The 22,509-nt window shown below is 44.0% G+C and overlaps 1 protein-coding gene across 2 annotated transcripts in view; it reads left to right on the plus strand.

Annotated features, from left to right (window-relative positions):
* LOC126251601 (fringe glycosyltransferase) overlaps positions 1-22,509 on the plus strand; it is a 658,326-nt gene that overhangs the window by 581,870 nt on the left and 53,947 nt on the right. For both annotated transcript variants that reach the window (XM_049952137.1, XM_049952146.1), the window contains exon 7: positions 15,556-15,641. In XM_049952137.1, the coding sequence (XP_049808094.1) occupies positions 15,556-15,641 (86 nt within the window). The remainder of the gene's footprint in view (positions 1-15,555; positions 15,642-22,509) is intronic.

Below are 22,509 nucleotides of genomic sequence, written 5' to 3' on the forward strand. Positions count from 1 at the left end.
CTTCCATACATGGCTACACTCCATACAAATACTTTCAGAAACGACTTCCTGACATTTAAATCTATACTCAATGTTAACAAATTTCTCTTCTTCAGAAACGCTTTGCTTGTCATTGCCCGTCTACATTTTATATCATCTCTACTTCGATCATCATCAGTTATTTTGCTTCCCATATAGCAAAACTCCTTTACTACCTTAAGTGTCTCATTTCCTAATCTAATTTCCTTAGCATCACCCGACTTAATTCGACTACATTCCATTATCCTCATTTTGCTTTTGTTGATGTTCATCTTATATCCTCCTTTCAAGACACAGTCCATTCCGTTCAACTGCTCTTCCAGGTCCTTTGCTGTCTCTGACAGAATTGCAATGTTATCGGCAAACCTCAACGTTTTTATTTCTTCTCCGTGGATTTTAATACCTTCTCCGAATTTTTCTTTTGTTTCCTTTACTGCTTCCTCAATATACGGATTGAATAACATCGGGGAGAGGCTACAACCCTGTCTCACTCCCTTCCCAACCACTGCTTCCATTTCATGGCCCTCGACTCTTACAACTGCTATCTGGTTTCTGTACAAATTGTAAATAGCCTTTCGCTCCCTGTATTTTGCGCCTGCCACCTTCAGAATTTGAAAGAGAGTATTCCAGTCAACATTGTTAAAAGCTTTCTCTAAGTCTACAAATGCTAGAAATGTGGGTTTTCCGTTCCTTAATCTTTCTTCTAAGATAAGTCGTAGAGTCTGTATTGTCTCACGTGTTCCAATATTTCTACGGAATGCAAACTTATCTTCCCCGAGGTCAGCTTCTACTAGTTTTTCTATTCGTCTGTAAAGAATTCGCGTTAGTATTTGCAGCTGTGACTTATTAAACTGATAGTTCGGCAATTTTCACATCTGTCAACGCCTGCTTTCTTTGGGATTGGAATTATTATATTCTTCTTGAAGTCTGAGGGTATTTCGCCTGTGTCATACATCTTGTTCACCAGATGGTAGACTTTTGTCATAACTGGCTCTCCCAAGGCCGTCAGTAATTCTAATGGAATGTTGTCTATTCCCGGGGCCTTGTTTCGACTCAGGTCTTTCAGTGCTCCTGTACTCGTACACTATGCATATTCACCTACAGGAGAACCATCTTATGTGAAAATTGCTTGCCATGTGTAGGCGGATAAATAAGTCAAATACGGTACTGGAGTGCGAAGGCATGTTCTTTCGAATATAGCCTAATGGTAAGCGACAGTTCGCTATAAGCGGGAACTCCGGGTTTGAGTTCCGGTCTGGCACAAATTTTCACTATTGTCTTTCCATTATGGTTGTCCGTATTAGTAACTGCGAATGCATTTCGTGTATTTCAGTATTTCATCATGGCTGTAGTCGCCGCAGTGCATCGTAATTCGGAGTAACACAGGCACTGCAATATCGTACTATAAAGAATTAAACACATGCGCAGGAAAACGAGAGAACCCTCAAATGTAAAAGCTTAGAGATAAGTGGTACCTTCCGTTGCTGGATACGAGAACTATCAAAACTGACATTGGTCTAACCCCTAAATATCACTTGGGGGTGGGGCCAATGTTAATTTTGTTAGTTTCCGTACTCAGCAGACGATAGGCACACTTACCTCTAAGGTTTTACATTTGAGGGTTAGCTCGTTTTCCCTTGCATGTGTTAAATTGTTCTTCGAGCGCACGATTCGCGAGTGGAACAGAGGAAGAGGTTACTGGCAATGTTGCACAAAGTACCCTCCGCCAGACATCACGTGAGATCATTTGTAGTTCACATGTAGACGTATTTACGCACGTCTGCTCTACGTAGAATGGTCGTAAAAATTAAGCTTTCACTGCCCACAATGGATGTTATGAAGCGTTTCGGGTTATTGAACCTACACAAAGAAGGGCTATGCCGTCTCTCGATTGACTTCGTAGCTCTCTGAGTGTCGCAGAGGTCCTGGAGAAAACTTTGATATTGCAGCACTGATTCTCAGTACCACATAAGAAACGTACTCAGATGATCATAAGTACAGATATTGTGCATATTCGTCGGCACCACACTCACTGATATTGTAGACATTGTGAATATGAAATTAGGCTAATAAAGACTCGCGCGCAAGCGTGCGAACACTCTTCCTTCGTTTGTTCAGTGAGTCAGCCGCTAAGAAGCTTATGTAAATATATAATAAAAAATGCGCTCTGCCACGCACTTGTCATTGTTCTCCAGACTGTAGACATGGCCGTGTATGTAATTAAAAATAAAAAAAAAATGTCAGCTTCTGTCTCAAGAAAAGGACTTGCCTATTGACTTGTGATGAAACATACAAATTAACGTAGAGTCTGGATCACATTTAAGCATAGACGTACCTGTCTGAGCAGCGGGCATCAAGCAAGTGTGACTTACAGGAGCTACAGGACATGCGTTACTTTAGAGTTTAAGAGAACGGTGAACACAAAAGTGATGTCTGCTGTTGCTTTTACATTTTATTGTGGTGTTAGACCATATTCCCAGAAAGTCTTTCATTTTGCGTAAAGGTACGCCGTAGGGAGTAAAAGAATTTATTTCTTTTTGGTCTCAAGAAATTCACCCCAAGTATTTTTTATACGTCCTGTAATAAACTCTCCATCCATCACATCTTGTATTGCACATCATGAAATGAAAGCTTTATTTAAAGAGTAGAACGAAAATTTTGCAGTAGCAATTGAACGTGATCACTATTTTATAAAATGACTCACTCGGAAACGGCTTTCATCTCGAGTTTAGGATATGCCTTTGGTCATTCCAGTGAAATTTTTCATCTTTCGTTGTCGTCGTGATAACATAGAATGTTTTATCTCTAGAAGTTACTTTTTCATTGGTGCTCAAGAAAAACCAGAAAGTGAATGGATGAGGCTATTGGAGTGTGAGAAAATTGCGACCTCCACTGGATGAAACAGATGACCACACAGTTTGCTGGCTATCAGCAGCAACCAACCATGCCACTTGTGTTAGTGGCGTATGCGTCACCCACTCTCTCAAGGCCCCGGAGTAATAGCAGACGGATGCTCGCATCGACGAACCCGCCCACACAGCGACATTCACACGTCTTTTTTTTCTGTCCTCCTCCTCCTCCTCCTCCTCCTCCGACGTTAAAGGTTCAGCTCGTGTTTATTTTAGCGCCTGGGTCAGAGTGGAGTTAGCTATTAGGCGTAGATTTAGCGGACGTAAAAAGTGTGAGAGTTGTTGCAGCGTGGTGTGACGTCACGGCCTGTCGAGCACCCATTGCCAACCGCGCATGGCCGCCAAGTGCAGTGGAAACAGCAACGTCCCTTTCTGGCTGCATCAGGCGGCTCCTACCCTGATAAGCACATTAATATCGCAATCGCCGCATTTCGGCCTGAACAGTCTATTTGGAGGAGCTACTCGATCGTAGACAAGAAGTTTCGCCTTGCGGTTTCACGTACCTATACGCTCTCGATAATAGCTCATTCTAAGTACTTCCTTTACTCATAAAAAAAATATTGAAGTGTGGGGAAATTGTACACTACTGGCCATTAAAATTGCTACACCACGAAGATAACGTGCTACATACGTGAAATTTGACCGACGCGAAGAAGATGCTGTGATATGCAAATGATTAGCTTTTCAGAGCATTCACACAAGGTTGGCGCCGGTGGCGACACCTACAACGTGCTGACATGAGGATAGTTTCCAACCGATTCCTCATACACAAACAGCAGTTGACCGGCGTTGCCTGGTGAAGCGTTGTTGTGATACCTCGTGTAAGGAGGAGAAATGCGTACCATCACGTTTCCGACTTTGATAAAGGTCGGATTGTAGCCTATCGCGATTGCGGTTTATCGTATCGCGACATCGCTGCTCGCGTTGGTCGAGATCCAATGACTGTTAGCAGAATATGGAATCGGTGGGTTCAGGAGGGTGATACCGAACGCCGTGCTGGATCCCAACGGCCTCGTATCACTAGCAGTCGAGATGACAGGCATCTTATCCGCAAGGCTGTAACGGATCGTGCAGTCACGTCTCGATCCCTGAGTCGACAGATGGGGATGTTTGCCAGAAAACAACCATCTGCAACAATTGGACGACGTTTGCAGCAGCATGGACTATCACCTCGGAGACCATTGTTCGCGGTTACCCTTGACGCTGCATCACAGACAGGCGCCCCTGCGATGGTGTACTCAACGACGAACCTGGGTGCACGAATGGCAAAACGTCATTTTTTCGGATGAATCCAGGTTCTGTTTACAGCATCATGATGGTCGCATCCGCGTTTGGCGACATCGCGGTGAACACACATTGGAAACGTGTATTCGTCATCGCCATACTGGCGTATCACCCGGCGTGATGGTATGGGGTGCCATTGTTTACACGTCTCGGCCACCTCTTGTTCGCATTGACGGCACTTTGAACAGTGGACGTTACATTTCAGATGTGTTAAGACCCGTGGCTCTACCCTTCATTCGATCCCTGCGAAACCCTACATTTCAGCACGATAAAGCACGGCCGCATGTTGCAGGTCCTGTACGGGCCTTTCTGGATACAAAAAACGTTCGACTGCTGCCCTGGCCAGCACATTCTCCAGATCTCTCACCAATTGAAAACGTCTGTTCAATGGTGGCCGAGCAACTGGCTCGTCACAATACGCCAGTCACTACTCTTGATGAACTGTGCTATCGTGTTGAAGCTAGATGGGCAGCTGTTCCTGTACACGCCATCCAAGCTCTGTTTGACTCAATGCCCAGGCGTGTTACAGCCGTTATTACGGCCAGAGGTGGTTGTTCTGGGTACTGATTTCTCAGGATCTATGCAACCAAATTGCGTGAAAATGTAATCACATGTCAGTTCTAGTCCAATGAGTACCCGCTTGTCATCTGCATTTCTTCTTGGTGTAGCAATTTTAATGACCAGTAGTGTATATACAGATAAAGATACGGCCAATGCATCTCAGTTAAAAATGTTATTCCTCATCTTAAAAGAGCGCATGGCGTTCTGGATGGTGTAGAACTTGTACTAGATGGGCATGCCAGTCTCCACCGCTGAGATAAGCAGCGTCATTTAAGTAGTGTGGGTGTATATCAGTCGTTTATATGCAGTCAGCGCAATGAAATGGGGTCAGCTTTGATACTTGACAGAATGGCAGGAAGGAACTATCGTGTATGGACTTGCCCATGAGCTGCCAGATTTGTTGATGTATCAACGCCAACTATCCAACGTGTGTACAAGGAATGGGGTACCACTCATAGCCATGTAATACGGCGTAAGAATTGTGTTAGTGAAAAGATCATCGACAGGAACCGGAGACGTGCTCACTTGCATTGTGAATGACAGTCGGTTCATACTCGAAAGGAACAGCCGCTGTCAGGAAATGCAGGTTCGTCTCAGACTTTTTCCGACCGAACATTACGATGGAAGCAACATAACAATGGACACTAGGAACCTCGCAAGCGGCTGTTGTTCACAGCACTACGTAAGCTGCTCGTCTTCAATGAGACAAACAAGAGATAAACTGAAAACTGGTTGATACGAACTGTGCCGTGGAGTCAAACCAATCGCCTTTTAGCACATTCTCACATGGTGCCACGCGTCGAGTGCAACGACAGGCAAATAAAGCGTCTAATCCGCAGTGTGCAGAATGTGTTGTTCAGGCCGTACCATGATTTTGGCCGACTAATTCAGGTTACAGTGAACATGAACCACGGCGTTGAAACAAATATTCTCGGTGAAGAAGCGTTGTCCATCTTGTAGATTTTCACGGTGGGTACCCTGTGACACTCAAGTCTTCCAGAGTTAATAGCCGTGTTCACAAGGCTGTACACCAATGCTCCTGGCTTGACGAACACTTGGCTACCCTATCGCATTTCGACTGTCTCGCTAAATTATTGTTGTTGTTGTTGTTGTTGTTGTTGTTGTCTTCAGTCCTGAGACAGGTTTGATGCAGCTCTCCATGCTACTCTATCCTGTGCAAGCTTCTTCATCTCCCAGTACGTACTGCAACCTACATCCTTCTGAATTCGCCTAGTGTATTCGTCTCTTGGTCTCCCTCTACGATTTTTACCCTCCACGCTGCCCTCCAATACTAAATTGGTGATCCCTTGATGCCTCAGAACATGTCCTAACAACCGATCCCTTCTTCTAGTCAAGTTGTGCCACAAGCTCCTCTTCTCCCCAATTCTATTCAATACCTCCTCATTAGTTATGTGATCTACTCATCTAATCTTCAGCATTCTTCTGTTGCACCACATTTCGAAAGCTTCTATTCTCTTCTTGTCTAAGCTATTTATCGTCCACGTTTGACTTCCATACATGGCTATACTCCATACAAATACTTTCAGAAACGACTTCCTGACATTTACATCTATATTCGATGTTAACAAATTTTTCTTCTTCAGTAACGCTTTCCTTGTCATTGCCAGTCTCCATTTTATATCCTCTCTACTTCGACTATCATTAGTTATTTTGCTCCCCAAATAGCAAAACTCCTTTACTACTTTAAGTGTCTCATTTCCTAATCTGATTCCCTCAGCACCACCCGACTTAATTCGATTACATTCCATTATCCTCGTTGTGCCTTTGCTGATGTTCATCTTACGTCCTCCTTTCAAGACACTGTCCATTCCTTTCAACTGCTCTTGCAAGTCCTTTGCTGTCTCTGACTGAATTACAATGTCATCGGCGAATCTCAAAGTTTTTATTTCTTCTCCATGGATTTTAATACCTACTCCGAATTTTTCTTTTGTTTCCTTCACTGCTTGCTCAATATACAGATTGAATAGCATCGGGGAGAGAATACAATGATGTCTCACTCCCTTCCCAATCACTGCTTCCCTGTCATGTCCCTCAACTCTTATAACTGCCAACCGCTTTCTGTACAAATTGTAAATAGCCTTTCGCTCTCTGTATTTTACCCCTGCTACCTTTAGAATTTGAAAGAGAGTATTCCAATCAACATTGTCAAAAGCTTTCTCTAAGTCTACAAATGCTAGAAACGTAGTTTTGACTTTCCTTAATCTTTCTTCTAAGGTAAGTCGTTGGGTCAGTATTGCCTCACGTGTTCCAATTACATCTTAAGTCCACAGAAAAGGTATTGGGCTATTTGGAATAGTGGATGAAATATAGCAATCAAGATCCTCGCAATTTTGTAAGTCTACCGCGGGATCTAAGCGTCAAAAGATTAGTTTCAGCAGGACGCAGCGTACCTGAAGAAACTTGTGGACTCTTCCTCCTCACCGAATGGAGGCAGTTATTCAAAATTAGACCCGTAGTTAGACGGTATTAGCGCCCGACGTGCATGTAATAGACGCGACTGGTGTCACAGTGATCGTAATGAAACGTGCCGGTGTTCAGCACGCTTCCCTCACTGCCGTTGCTGAGCCGAGTACCGCTTGTCGGCGGCTCGGCTGCCGCCTGCCGCCTGCTGGCTGCTGAGCAGGCGTGGCGTCCGCCGCAGATGGGGCCGGCAGATAGCCGCGGCTTTCCCCGCGTGACCCCGCCCTCGCCCTGCCGCCGCCACACGCCTACCCGCCCCGGACACACCGGAGCCGCTCACCGCTGCCACCGCCCGGCACACCTGACAGCCTCCCGTGTAACGTTCTACGTACTCCAGCCGCGTTAAATAAACTACACGACGTTTCCAGAATTACGTCCCGCTTCAGGATGTAAGCACACATCTTTCTGTTCAGCACACCTGCTGCATCCAGAGTCTGTTATAGTTTGCATCTTCCCCTGTCTTGCTCCTTGACTTGATCGCTCTGCGGCTAGGAATCGTTAAAAACCTTTATGACCTTGGGGAAAGAGACCTCAAGGTGTGACTCTCAAATTTGGCAGAGGTGTTAATCCTCTATATTTTAGGCCTTCAGTGCCAGAAATTTCAACGACGGATAACTTGGCGGAGACCTTGATTGTAGAAGTCTGTGTTTTGGCTGTTCAGGAAACGTTCCACCTCGAAAATAATCTCGTCGTCGTTCTGAAAATGCTTGCCATGCAATGGTTTCTTCACCCGAAGCAAGAGGAGGAAGTCACTGGTTGCCGTGTCAGGTGAATGATGGCCAAAAGGCGTCGCTTGTGTGATACTGTGCCGGCCGGGGTGGCCGAGCGGTTCTAGGCGCTACAGTCTGCAACCGCGCGACCGCTACGCTCGCAGGTTCGAATCCTGCCTCGGGGATGGATGTCTGTGATGTCCTTAGGTTAGTTACGTTTTAAGTAGTTCTACGTTCTAGGGGACTGATGACCTCAGAAGTTAAGTCCCATAGTGCTCAGAGCAATTTGAACCATTTTGTGATACTGTTCTGTGGAGAATACGCTAGGGCCATGTCATGGAGCACAAACACCCCCCTTGGACAGCTTTGTATGGTGCTTCGTCTTGAAACCCGCCCGTAATCTCTTCAGGACATTTCGGTAGTATACTTCTGTGACAACCTCCAAATGAGCTTAATGTGATAGCACCACACTATGGCAGTTCCTACATACACTCTGTATCACCTTTTTGGCCGCAACTCATGGTCAAGTGGCTAGCATTGCTGCCTGTGGATCACAGGGTCTCGGGTTCGATTCCCGGGCGGGTTGGGGATTTTCGCTGCCCGGGGACTGGGTTTTTGTATTGTCCTCATCATTTCATCATCATCATTCGTGATAGTGAGTAGATTGGGACTGTGTAAAAACTGGGACTGTGTAAAAACTGGGACTGTGTAAAAACTGGGACTGTGTAAAAACTGGGACTGTGTAAAAACTGGGACTGTGTAAAAACTGGGACTGTGTAAAAACTGGGACTGTGTAAAAACTGGGACTGTGTAAAAACTGGGACTGTGTAAAAACTGGGACTGTGTAAAAACTGGGACTGTGTAAAAACTGGGACTGTGTAAAAACTGGGACTTGCATGGGCGCTGATGACCATGCTTTGAGCGCCCACAAACCAGTCACCACCACCACCACCACCACCACCACCACCACCACCACCACCACCACCACCTTGTCCGATGATAGTCGGGTTTCCTCCATATTCGGCGTTGGTGAATCCACACGTTTGTACTGGTTACTTTCCTCCTCTGTCTTGGCGTCGTGGTAGTACATAGATCACTTGTCCATGGTGATCAGGCGGCTAAAGAATTCTGGATTGTCCTGACACAGCTGCAACATTTCCGCTATTGCCTCATTTCCGTGGGGTTTTTGAATCGGTGTGAGGAAACCCGGAACTCGACGGGCAGTATCCATGTCGTCCAAGATGTTGAAAACTCATTTCCACTTTTTCCACAATCACGTCGATTGTGATACGCCGTTCTTGGAGTACCAGAGTCTCCAGTTCTCTTCAGATTCCTGGTTATTAACAGAGAAATGACCTACCACGTTATTCTTTTTCATTTGGTCTTGTTTCACCACACTGAAAACGTCTGAGGCATGTAACCACTGTGTGACGTGATGGTGCTTTGTTGCTATACACTTCCACCAACTCAGCATGCAATGTTGTTCCCCTTCAAATGCAGGAAACAAATAACCGCACGAAAGCTGCATCTAACAAGACTTCGGACCGCCACCAACTCCGCTTTATAAGTGAACGCCCGCAGTTTTCTTTTGATTCTTCCTCATGCGAGCTGCGCCGTTGTTGCTTGAGAATTTTATTGTGAGCAAAAAGCTTAGCATTGTTTTGAATTAAAACCACTTAATTTGAATAAATATAATTTCATACACGATTAGCTAGACCTTCGCAACTTCTAAGGCAATAACTTGTACTTGGCTTGAGCCACATCTGGAACCAGTTTCACGATCTTTGGTTAAAAAATAACCAACTGTCAGGACTTGTTCTAGGGGGTTTTCCACACTAATTTGGTGAATGTTGTGTTGGTTTTTCTCACTGCCCCGTGATTTTCAAAGTAAGAAATCTTTTTTTCGACTTTTGTGGAGGTGAGCTGCACTGGTGTGGTACGGGGATTTTATTGCGCTCAAAGACTGCAAAAAAAGCTGATTCCGTAATGTTATTTTTTCGAGGTGATAATTACTACTATAACTGCGCATCTCACTTCTGAATATCCTAGCGCACTCCACAACCCTGCCCATATTTCTGAAGAACCACCCTCTTTCTCTCATACCCATACACTGAACTCTTGACACCCTGTTGGATTACAATGTTCCAAATATCTCTAGTTGTTTTCCCTTCGATTTTCTCACCGCCTCTATTTCATTGGGACACACTGTAGTACACAAAAACCCACTCTTTTATAAATTATTTGACAATTACCTGCTGATGTTCAGCAGGAGCAGGGCAGTCTGCGTCTATAAGACTGCCTTGATACATGTACTTCGTTTCACTTTGCATCCTACGTAGTATCACAGAAGTTCTTGTTCTGCTTTCTATGCTACTTCTTTTGACAGTGTCAGTACCTTTGCCATTTTTTAATCTAGAGTACACTCCTTCCTAGAAAGCGTGTCATTGCACTTGACAATTATCGTGACTATTATCTCCGTGTAGCGCTTGAGACCTCCGTAAAACGGATGGCATTTTCTTTTCTTTGAGACGAGAACCATACGGCGGGGTGATGCTGCACAACTTCCTTTTGAGTGTGGGATGGATGCTGGCCTTCGTCGATATACTCAAGCGGAAAGGTGAAATTATCTAACTTGAACAAAGTTTGTCTGCGCAAAGCTTTCCACCCGGCTCTGAACGCTTTGTCCCAGTTTTTTGACTGGTGTGGCCGACAGTGGGTTTCGGTTAGTAACCATCATCACACTATAAAAGTTCTTATATTACAAACGTTACCAGTACGCCGCGTCTTGCAGCTCTCAAATATTGGGAAAAGCCATTTTAAATTTTTAGCACCGGAGGTGCTATTATTTTTTGCATGACTAGCCACGCATTTTGTACTTAGGAAATGCTTCGTGTAGACAGCTATATTTGTCGTCACACTTAAGTATATCTCAGCTCTTCATTATCCAGGATGTGATCCACGTGACAACGATATTTTATATACAATGGAAGATTTGTTCTCGTAGAACTACAATGTATGTCACGCAGACTTATGGATCGTAGGTGCCATCGTAATTATGACGCATGTGTAATGATGTAAATAGAACTGTTCATACCAAACAGACCCTAAATACAAAATACGTGGCTTGTGAAGATTGGCAAACCCCGAAACTAATCACCCAGTAAATAAATATCAGCTTTGGTGTTAAACATTTAAAAATGTCTTTCCTTCAGTTCATATATTGTGTGTTATGACATGTCTTACGAATACGGCAATATTATTAATATATGCTCATCAGACCCGCTGAACGTCAAAAGAACAAACAGGTATGTGGTGTGTGATGTGAAACCGCAGTTGTAACTGTGTAATTGTTGCAGCTGTTTTAAAAACATTGTCCCACTGAGTTGTAAATAATATGAACTGAACAGAGTAAAAGTTTATATTCTGTGAAGAAGGTTACTAAACGAAACCAGTAGTGATAATAAAGGAGGACAGCTAAACAACTGTGTGGGATTTCATGAAGTAAACGACAGCGATCAAAGGTTTTCCGAAGAGGAAATAATATGCAGAGATATGGCGGAAGGGGGCAGGGAGATGCCAGTGTCTTGTTACTGAGGCAAAAGCCAATCTCTCTGTAGCCACAACGTTAATACAGTGACGTAATGTAGTTCAGACACTTAGTACTCGTGTGAAATGGTAATTACGTTCCCTTTGCAGAGATCTGACTTGTGTTTCATCCCAGGTACGTGGATATTTTCTGCAGCAGCGTTATGTCGTGATAGCTTTTGTTGAAAACTGTTTTAAAACTGAGTGTTGTGATTTAGACATGGTAAGTTTTGTGTTTTGTCAGTATGAACTTTTTTTTACAGTTTAATACTCATACTTTTGAACAATTAATCAGATAATCCTGTCTTCAGAAATTCTTCTACAGGAGACCGTTCTCGCTGTATAATTTCTAGTTATGTGATTGGACGTTTAAAGTTTTCAGAATGCCGTCACGTCATAACATTAGTGTAGGGGTTGTTACCTTGTCTCACTAAATGGTTATGTAGACAATCTCTTTGGTATGTTAGTTTAGAAAGCTGATCAGCGCCTCGCCGCAAATATTTCCTCTCCCTGCCATGATGTAAGTAATTCGCGTAGCGAAATCACTCGATTCACATACCATCGCCACATAGACGGCGGCAGCAGACGTTGTTTCGCAACTTCTCGCAAGAAAAGCAGACAGAACGTTAGATTTATAAATCGACCCCATAAGCTGCTAAAATGACGACACTATTAGTCAACCTTTGGATTGTAATTTACGACACTTCACCGTAGGAGTGCCGTGTGTGTGGAACGGACAAAGTGCAGTTTTTCTCCATCTTTGTTCCCATCCCCTCAAAATCTTCACGTGTAATTCCTCTACTCCGTATTTCATTGTTTTATCTTACATGTTTTCTCGAGACGGCCTTTATTTGTCTCCGCTTACTCTCATTGTATACTTAACCCCTTACCGCATAATGTGCCAGATATGGCACATACCAAATTTCTCTTTGTCAATCTCATATCTGAGAATATATTTCCAAACTGCATGTTGGGACAGATATGGCACACAGTCAAGAGCAGCTGTGCAAGTAGTGTATGCCATCTGTTGGGAGAGTAAGGAATTACGTGTTATGAATCTTTGCTTTGTGTTGCTAGCTGTTTACATCCAAGTTTGGTCACACAAACAGTTGCAATCAGGTACAGTAAACGATTGATTTCAGTGTTTACATTATTTGCAGAGAAAAAAGGACATCTGTGGACAGTTATAAAGAGGTAAGTTTATATATTTGTTCATTAGAATAAATATAATACTGAAAAATAGGTCTGTGACGGATATGGCACAACATGCAGTCCGGTCCAATCGAGTACGTGGCTGCATTTTACCTAAGGAGGCAGCAATGAAGAAGAATGGTCGAGGCAGCATGGAGGAAAAGATAGCAACAGTAGACGGTGTGCAACTGTCAGTAGTCAGTCTCCTGGTTTGATAATAAGTAGTCAACACTTTGTCAACTTACATTGGATGTAAACCAGAAGGCGAGATCAAGAGGCTTTTCAGGGAGGAAAAAGAATACAAAATGATACCTCGTCCACACTCTGTGATGATCTACAATGACTACATGGGGGGTGTCGATCTATTAGATTCTATGCTAGGATATTATAGAATTCAAATCAGATCAAAGAAATGGTACTTGAAGATATTCTTTCATATAGTTGACTTGGCTTGTGTGAACAGCTGGCTGTTATGGAGAAGAAGAAATACAGACTACATGCCCCTTGTTGATTTCAAGGTCGCAGATGCAGAGGCCCTCTGTAAAATTGGGAAATCCTTATCCAAGAAACGTGATAGGCCAAGCAATGAAATACAAAAACAGCTTGACTGCAAGAAGAAGAGAGGCCCTACAGCAGATCTTCCACAGTGTCAGGTGCGACTGGATGGGATACATCACATGCCTATCTGGCTGGAAAACCGTGGTCGTTGCAAGTATCCAGAATGCAAGGGAAAATCCTATATAGCGTGTATGAAGTGCAGTACAACATTGTGCTTGAATAAGGAGCGAAATTGCTTCATCAAGTTTCATAATGAATAGAGAAAAATGGAAACAGAATGTGTGTTATTTTCTCAAAATGTGCGTATTGTAATGAATAGAAAGTGTAATTGTTTTACGTAAATACAGTTCTGCTAGTTCATGTACGTATCTTACTGTGTATTTTCCACATTGTGCATCATCAATCCCAAAACTGGTATCACATGGTATTAGTTGTTACTGCATGCTGTCCCATATATGGCACACACCCTTAATTCTAACATAGCCGCCCCTACATAAGATTTAGAATTTTTTAAGCATTTTTTATGAAATCAGAACATCGAACATAACATGCAACATTTTTTTCAGAAAAATAAAAAAAAAATCATGCAGTAAGGGGTTAAATTTGTTGTCTCTAAATTGTGAGAGAGAATGCTCGTTAGATGATAAGTGAGCCGGCGCGTGTGTTAGACGCTCCTCCTCGAGCTATGACGTATCTTCACTCGCACAAGCGGTTACAGTTTTCATGAAAGCACGAACAGCCGTTTCTCATTAGTGAGAGCATTGTCCGGCTGCTTGGTCCGTATAACTGTTCCACTAAACAAAGGCGCTGTTCTGGGCCTATGCTAATCCCGACACATTCCTTGCGCCCGACTCTTTCTCGGCAGGGAGCCACCGTAGCTGTCGGGCCGCGTCGCCTTCCCTAGTGTAAGCAATTCATTTACGACTGTTTCCGTGACCGGTTCGAGTCCCGCTTATGGGAATTATGCCCTCTTTATGGCCTCTCTTAGGGAATATTTCAGTGCCGTATGCGTCCGTGCGCAGCGGGAAACCGCTTTTCCTACGCACACACTCCTAACCACGTGCACATACGGGCCGAACAGTATTCTGTCGAGGCTGCAATACAGAATCATAAGTTTCTGTAGCAGGCGACTGAGGTGGTGATGTGGGCGGACTGGAATAGGAAAGTGTTTGCGGGCAGCTACGTCTGCAACTATTGTAACAACTTCTGTTCAGTTACAGTTTCGAAAATCGTGATCCACAGTACGATGAACCCACTGTTATAATTACCAAGGACTTGAATTGGGATCATGACACAGAAACCTTTGTGCGGAAGGCGAACGAAAGTTTGCGTTCTATTAGCAGAACACTTTGAAGATAAAGATGAAAAAAATGCACTAAAGAGACTCCCTATACTATGCTTGTCCATCCTCTGCTAGAGTATTGCTGCGTGGTGTGTGATTCTTATCGGATAGGACTGACAGCGGAGAGTGAAACAGTTTAAAGAAGGGATGTTCGCTTTATATTATCACGAAATAGGGAGTAGTGTGCCACGGATATGATATGTAATTTGTGGCGGCAGTCAACAAAACAAAGATGCATTTAGCTTGGACGAGGTCTTTTCGACAAATAATAGGCGACTGAGGTAACGTGGCCGAACTGCAATGTGAAAGTGTTTGCGGCCACCTATGTCTGCAACTTTCTCTTCGTAACGAGAAAATATTTTGTTGGCTCCCACCAACATAAGGAGAAATGGCCATCGTAGTAAGGTAAGAGAAATCAGAGCTTGCACGGAAATGTTCAGGTGTTCATTTTTCCGACGTCCACCTCGAGCTTGGAACGATCGAGAAATATTCCGAAAGTGTTTCTACGAACCCTCTGCCAAGAACTTGGGTGAACTGCAAAGCATTCATATAGACGTAGATTTCGTAGTTGCTCATTGTTGAAGTTTTCCTTCTCATCTAAATAGTCACATACGTCACCCCACTGCTAATCATTTGCATGTGTAGGAAATTGAGAGGTATTTCGTCGTTTTGTTACGAATAGAGAAATTTTCTGTACCTCCTCGCATTTCGTCTATGACTCGTTAAAAACAGTTACGTAAATAGTGTAACGCTGCAAACTAAAATCAGCATAGTCACTTGGTTCTATCTCTGCCTCCATGTGGCTTGTACATTTCCATTAATCCGAAAATACATACTAGCTTAAAATATTTTCCAACAGTTGTTAAACTTGTTTGTGTTTTTTATCTGATGGAATGATTTTTTTTCTGTCTTGCAGCAAAAGATCTCGTTCTGGTTCGCGACTGGAGGAGCAGGGTTTTGCCTGAGTCGAGCGCTGGCGCTCAAGATGATGCCCGTCGCGAGGTAAGTTCATCCATTACTCAAATATTAGTAATCAAAAACTGGGGAAGGCATGTGACTGAGTAATTTACTTAAGGTGATTAAGTGGTGGCATAAATAGCTCCCATTGCCCATCTCAGTGCCAGTAAACTTTTGATACAAATTTTATTTTGTGCGTCCAAACGAAGAGAGACCGGTTGTAATCATTCGTACGACTGATAACGAGATCAGCTTCTACACAGTACAAAGATTGCGTTAATGATGGAAGAGTGCACATGGTAAAATAGTGCTGACGCAAGAAAATTCAAGCACGTAAACGAATAGAATATCAAAAGCATTAGACATACTGTCATTTCGTAACGTCTCATTTCCTGGCCACACCTTTGTGCTAGTGGTATTAGTCAGAGACAGTGTGCTGTTCCCCAGTCTGGAGGTGATGGACTTGTTTTTCTACAGTCATCTGAAAAGGTCGTCACCAGAGCTCACACGTTTGCTTGAGAGGATTGTGATTTACCGTGATGGCCAGTATTTTCCGATGCCCTTTGCAAAGAAACTTCAAACGTTTCGCCAGCAATCAGCGATAATAGCAGGAGCAGGAAATGACCAGCGAAAAGGCTGCATTCTGCTCCTGGTTCTGACTGGACGGGGTGCCTTAAAGTTCAACAATTTTGTGGAGCGTATTGGGAGCTCGTGAAATCTGAGGAGCCACCCGGAAGTCCTCTCGGGATGTAGAAGTCTTGTGCCCTCTGTGCGCGGAGCTGACGTTTGCGAAGTGTTTCTGAAGTCTGGGGAAGGTGATCAACTGAGTTATTTGGTGCTGTGCAGGAAATTGAGAGAATACGCAGTGCATACCCGTGCATCGGCTTCGATTTCGAGTGGAGTCATTCCGATTTTCTAAGCGTATGTTACCTGTAAGTGAATGTGCACGATAGGCAGAGTTCTTAAGTCGGATCGTAGAGCCAGTAGCTAGCTGGATAGTTCTATCTTAGTGAAAGATACGGACTGGGCGAGGTATGAGAGAAGCCTTTTAATTATTTTTGTCTCCGTGGAAATTCAAGAGATGTTCAGTGTGAGTTTTTCCTTTATTGACACTGAAGTTATGTGAAAATTATCAGCGGAAAAGCTGTTAAAAGCCAGTTGGAGGCTGTGTACATATTCCATGCCAGTGGTCGGATCTCGGTATCTTTATGAAGGTGGCTGGGTTGCTTTAGGACTTTTAAGCCCTTGCCGTACTTGGATGAGTGCGGTTCGTAGAAACAAACGTAAAAATTAAGAGTCAGACTCGTGGAAACGAAAGTCGGGCCAAACTTTTTCAGAGTTGGGTATTGCTCTATTCAGGATGTACATTAACCAGAAAACAATAGTACAGAGAAAGAAAGCATGTATTGATTAGCATGTAAATAAAGCAGAAGTAATGTTAAGTGTCCAGTTGCCGGAGAAACCATCACTAGGTGAAACACCACCTCTGCTCCAAGCACAATATTGGGGCCCCTTTTCACAAAACATGGGAAAGCACGAAGAGGCACTAGATGTACCACAACTCTTTCGAAACTACCATGCCATTTTGGATTACCAATTTTTAGAATTATAGGTATTTTCCTATTAGAAATTCATTCAAAGTGAGTATTTCTTCAAGTAATTACATTTTTATTGATAGTAACTACGGTTATACGTCGTGTTATTACATTTCTCCTGAAAAAGTCACACCTGAAGAAGCCCACGAAGACTTTGATTTCTATTGACGTGTTGTCTCTGTGTAAAAATTTATACTGTGAAGTATTATTTGAAATATTGTATTATAGAAATGTATATTAAAAAGGAACAAGAACTAAATTAGTTTAATACCTAAAAGGGGCCCGCATCTCGTGGTCGTGCGGTAGCGTTCTCGCTTCCCACGCCCGGGTTCCCGGGTTCGATTCCCGGCGGGGTCAGGGATTTTCTCTGCCTCGTGATGGCTGGGTGTTGTGTGCTGTCCTTAGGTTAGTTAGGTTTAAGTAGTTCTAAGTTCTAGGGGACTTATGACCACAGCAGTTGAGTCCCATAGTGCTCAGAGCCATTTGAACCATTTTGAACCTAAAAGGGCAGCGTCACAGAAACAAACCTGTAGCTACGTAACAGGTATCCTCATGTCAACTTGTATTGCGTGTGTGTCACGCATCACCTGTCCCGTTTCGGCTGCATGGTTTCCAGTCGCTTGGGAACCGATTTTGTCGAATTAAATGGTACAGCAAGGGATTAATCAACGACTTCGGAGCGCTGAGAAGTTTAACACTTGCTGGTTAAAGCAAGGCTGGCGACCCATATTTAAATTGCTTTTACGTGCGTAGCTGTCCAAAGAATTAATCCCGGTCCGCTACTAAATCCGCGGAGCGGTACGTCGCATAGTTTATCTCACGCGCCGCATATCGCCAAGATTACGTGGATTCTGACTATGACCAGAGCCGGCCGGTGTGGCCGTGCGGTTCTAGGCGCTTCAGTCTGGAACCGCGTGACCGCTACGGTCGCAGGTTCGAATCCTGCCTTGGGCATGGATGTGTGTGATGTCCTTAGGTTAGTTAACTTTAAGTAGTTCTAAGTTCTAGGGGACTGATGACCTCAGAAGTTAAGTCCCATAGTTCTCAGAGCCTTTTGAACCATTTTGAACTATGACCAGAGTTTGTTTTCGCGTAGCACTACAGAAGCTGCGAGGCGCAGACGAAAGGAATGTTAGCAAACTTTCGGAATACGCTCATCAATGAGACATATTGAAAGCAGACATAAGGTACCTTGCTATGAAATCCATAATACTGTAAATAAAATACGATGAGGTCACTAAAGTTATGGGATAGCGCACATACGAGGTGCGGCTAGAAAAAAACCGGACTGATGCTGGAAAAAACATTTATTTACAATTTCATGTTATCTCCTTCAATGTACTCTCCTCCTCGGTCTCTACGCCGCTCCATACGAATTTTCCACTGTTCATAGCAATGCTGCAGATCATTTTCGGTAAGTCCATACATTACTTCCGTCGCTTTTTCTTTTACTGCTTCAACAGTCTCAAATCTAGTTCCTTTCAAAGCTGACTTGACTCTAGGGAAAAGAAAAAAGTCACAGGGGGCCAAATCAGGTGAGTAGGGTGGATGATCTAAGATGGGAATGTTGTGTTTTGCCAAAAACGTCTTCACTGACAACGCACTGTGAGTTGGGGCATTGTCTTGGTGAAGGATCCATGACTTTTTTCTCCACAAATCGTTCCGTTTTCTCCGTACTCGCTCACGTAGGGTAGCCAGGACGCTAATGTAGTAATGCTGATTCACTGTTTGTCCCTCTGGTACCCAATCAATGTGCACAATCCCTTTGATGTCAAAAAAACAATCATCATTGCCTTGAATTTCGATTTTGACATTCGTGCTTTTTTTGTCGTGGAGAACCAGGAGTTTTCCAATGCATCGATTGGCGTTTAGTTTCGGGATCGTAAGTAAAAAACCACGATTCATCGCAAGTAATAACATTTTGTAAGAAGGTGGGATCACTTTCACTGTTTTCCAGGATGTCAGAACAAATCATTCTTCGGCGTTCCTTCTGTTCAATTGTGAGACACTTTGGAACCATTTTTGAACACATTTTGTTCATGTTGAAACTTTCATGAAGAATCTGCCTAACACTTTCCTTGTCAACTCCTGTTAACTCAGACACTGCTCTGATTGTTAAACGGCGATCTTGTCGAACAAGTTTACCGATTTTTTCAATGTTTGCATCAGTTTTTGCTGACAATGGTCTGCCAGTGCGAGTGTCATCACTGGTGTCTTCGCGGCCATCTTTAAATCGTTTAAACCACTCAAACACTTGTGTACGCGACAAACAATCATCGCCGTACACTTGTTGTAACATTACAAACGTTTCACTTGCAGATTTTCCTAGTTTGAAACAAAATTTGATGTTAACACGCTGTTCTTTCTGTACACTCAACATTTTCCGACGCACAGACAAAACGTCAACTACTTAAAACAGACGCCACGGGCAGACTGAGTGCAGGAGGCAGATGAAACTCGAGCAGTAGGCGGAGCGAGAGTCACGTGACAGGCCACGCGACTTTCAGCCTTATTGCATTCGTTTTATTGTTTCACCAGTACTAGTCCGGTTTTTTTTTCTAGCCACACCTCGTATACTGACGTCGCGTGCAAAAGGTATAGAGGGGCACTGCATTGGCCGAGCTGTCATTTGTACTCAGGTGAGTCCTGTGAAAAATTTTCCTACGTGATTATGGGCGCACGACAGCAATTAACAGACTTTGAACGCCGAGTGATAGTTGGAGAGCTAGATGCATGGGACATTCCATTTCGGAAATTATTAGGGATTTTAGTATTCCGCGATCCACAGTGTCAAGAGCGTGCCGAGAATACCAAATTTTAGGCATTATCTCTGACCACGGACAACGCAGTGGCCGATAGCCCTTCACTTAACGACCGACGGCAGCGGCGTATGCGTAGCGCGATAAGTGCCAACAGAAAAGCAACACTGCGTGAAATAACTGCAGAAATCAGTGTGGGACGTGCGACGAACGCGCCCGTTAGGACAGCGCGGCGAAATTTAGCGTTAAAGGGCTATGACAACAGACGACGGTCGCGAATGCCTTTGCTGACAGCACGACATCGCCTGCAGCGCCTCTCCTGGGTTCGTGACCATGTCGGTTGGGCTCTTGCCGACTGGAAAACCGTGGCCTGGTGTGCGTAGTTCAGATTTGTTGGGCGAGGGTGAGGTGGGTTTCCAGTGGGGAGCAGAGTCCGCGAAGCCATGGATCCAAGTTGTCAACAAGGCACTGTGAAAGCTTTTGGTGGCTCCATAATGTTGTAGGCTGTGTCTACATCAACTGGACTGAATCCTTGGATTTGCGGCCATTCATGGACGTCTAGTTGCCAAACCACGACGGAATTTTTATGGATGAGAGTGCGCTCTGCCGCCGGGACAAAATTGTCCGCGATTGGCTTGAATGAAATACTGGGCAATTTGAGCACATGGTTTGGCCACCCAGATCTCCCGACATAAATACCATCGAGTATTGATGGGACATAACCGAGAGATCAGTTCGTGCACGAAATACTGCAACAGCATAACTTCCACAATTATGGACGGCTATAGAACCAGAGGTTCAACATCTCTGCAAGAGAGTTGCAACGACTTGTTGAGTCATTGCAACGTAGAGTTACTGCACTACGCCAAGCAAAAGGAGGTGCGACACGATTTTAGAATGTATCCATCCCATGGTCACTGTAATGTCGAAGCCAGTAACATTTAGTCCTCCTGGAGACAGCTGACGATGGCTTGCAAATAAAATTTTTTTATCGGCGCCTCCAAAGGCGAGTGGTGAATATATTCCCGTATTCCGTGCACCTGCGGTGCGTCCACGGTGACCGGTTCCATCAGGGACAAGTGACAGTGTCGCGAACGAAACTGGTACTATTCGTTTGCCACCTGCCGCCTCAGCCCAGTCCGCGTAGCGAACCTGCTGAATCTCCTTCTGGAACTGAAATGGACCTGATTATGCAGGGAGATTAAGTACTCTGAAAATCATTAACCGTAGCTCGTGGAGATAGCTGCGGCAGACTTGCGTCGTGTTGCTGTTCCTAAACCATAGCAAGAGGCAGTAAATTTGGCACTTGGACGCGAATGAAAAAGTCCCGTATGTCATTATTCTCGGATTTCACAACATAAGTCTCACGGAGGATGGCTCTTAATAATGTTGGCGTGCAGAAGAACTAGAAACAGGCACGTGGCAGTATACTGAGTCGTAATTGGATTACGGGAAAGAGGATGGAATAATAGAATCCAATAATGCGACATGATCTTTCATGAAATAATGGAAATTTGTACTTTCATTTTACAGTTTTTTTTCTGTGTCACATTTTATTTTCACCTGTTTAATTCCCTGGAACAGATTGCAGTTTAACGGTGAACGCCACTCGCCGAAAGCTGTGCTGTGGCGTCAGTTCCGAGTAGCGTACCAGGATTTCACTCCACATCTGAGTTTCACTGCCTGTTTCTTTATTTGAAGCAAAATTTGACGTTGCGAATCAAAACATTCCTTTCACTGTCTACTTGTAAGATACACACCATGCCTACCACCTAGCCTTGAAGCGTAAATGTTCATTGTCTCCCAAACTGGACAGGTTTGAGGTTTACGTGAAATGGCTGTGGATGATATGGCCAGACGAAAGTAGTTTCGTCTGGTCACAACTGCGGGCTCTTTGATTGGTGTGGGAGAACGCTCATCAAACCAGAACACATGATATATTAGTTCACTTTATTCATTAATGAATAGAAAATGTACTTAAATTTGACAGACTTCATTTGCCACATGAAGTAATGGATGATTTACGTTGACTAGTAAAGCATAACGGGATGCATTAATTAAACTGTTATATTCAGGTACAGTGGCCAAGCTTTACGAAACTAAAAGTTCATCAGAATCTTTAACAACTCGTTGGCTCTACGCGATGATGTTGACCCCTTCAGGTGAGGCCAAAAACTACCGAACTCTTGCATGCTCGACGCTATATTGACCTCAGAGTGGGGGCGCTGCTATGCTGGAGGGCAGGAGGCGTGGTCTTGTGGAGTGCCTCTCATGGGTTGTTATGGATTGCAATGAGCCCCCCCTCCCCCTTTCTAATGTACGTGGTATCCATTCTTGCCGACCCTGATGTGGCACCACGATCTCTGGACAATACCACTGGGGTAGCATGTCCATTTAGGAACTAAATAAACTGGCTATAAAATCGAAAGCTCGAAATATCAACTCAGTACGAACTCCCTGTATGAATTTCATAATCTCGGTAACAGGACAATGAAAATGTCAGAAAGGCCACGAATTTCGAACAATTTCTCAATTCAAAACCACTTCTGTAAGCTATGT

The sequence above is a fragment of the Schistocerca nitens genome, chromosome 1, assembly GCF_023898315.1.
Source record: "Schistocerca nitens isolate TAMUIC-IGC-003100 chromosome 1, iqSchNite1.1, whole genome shotgun sequence".
NCBI classification, from domain to species: domain Eukaryota; kingdom Metazoa; phylum Arthropoda; class Insecta; order Orthoptera; family Acrididae; genus Schistocerca; species Schistocerca nitens.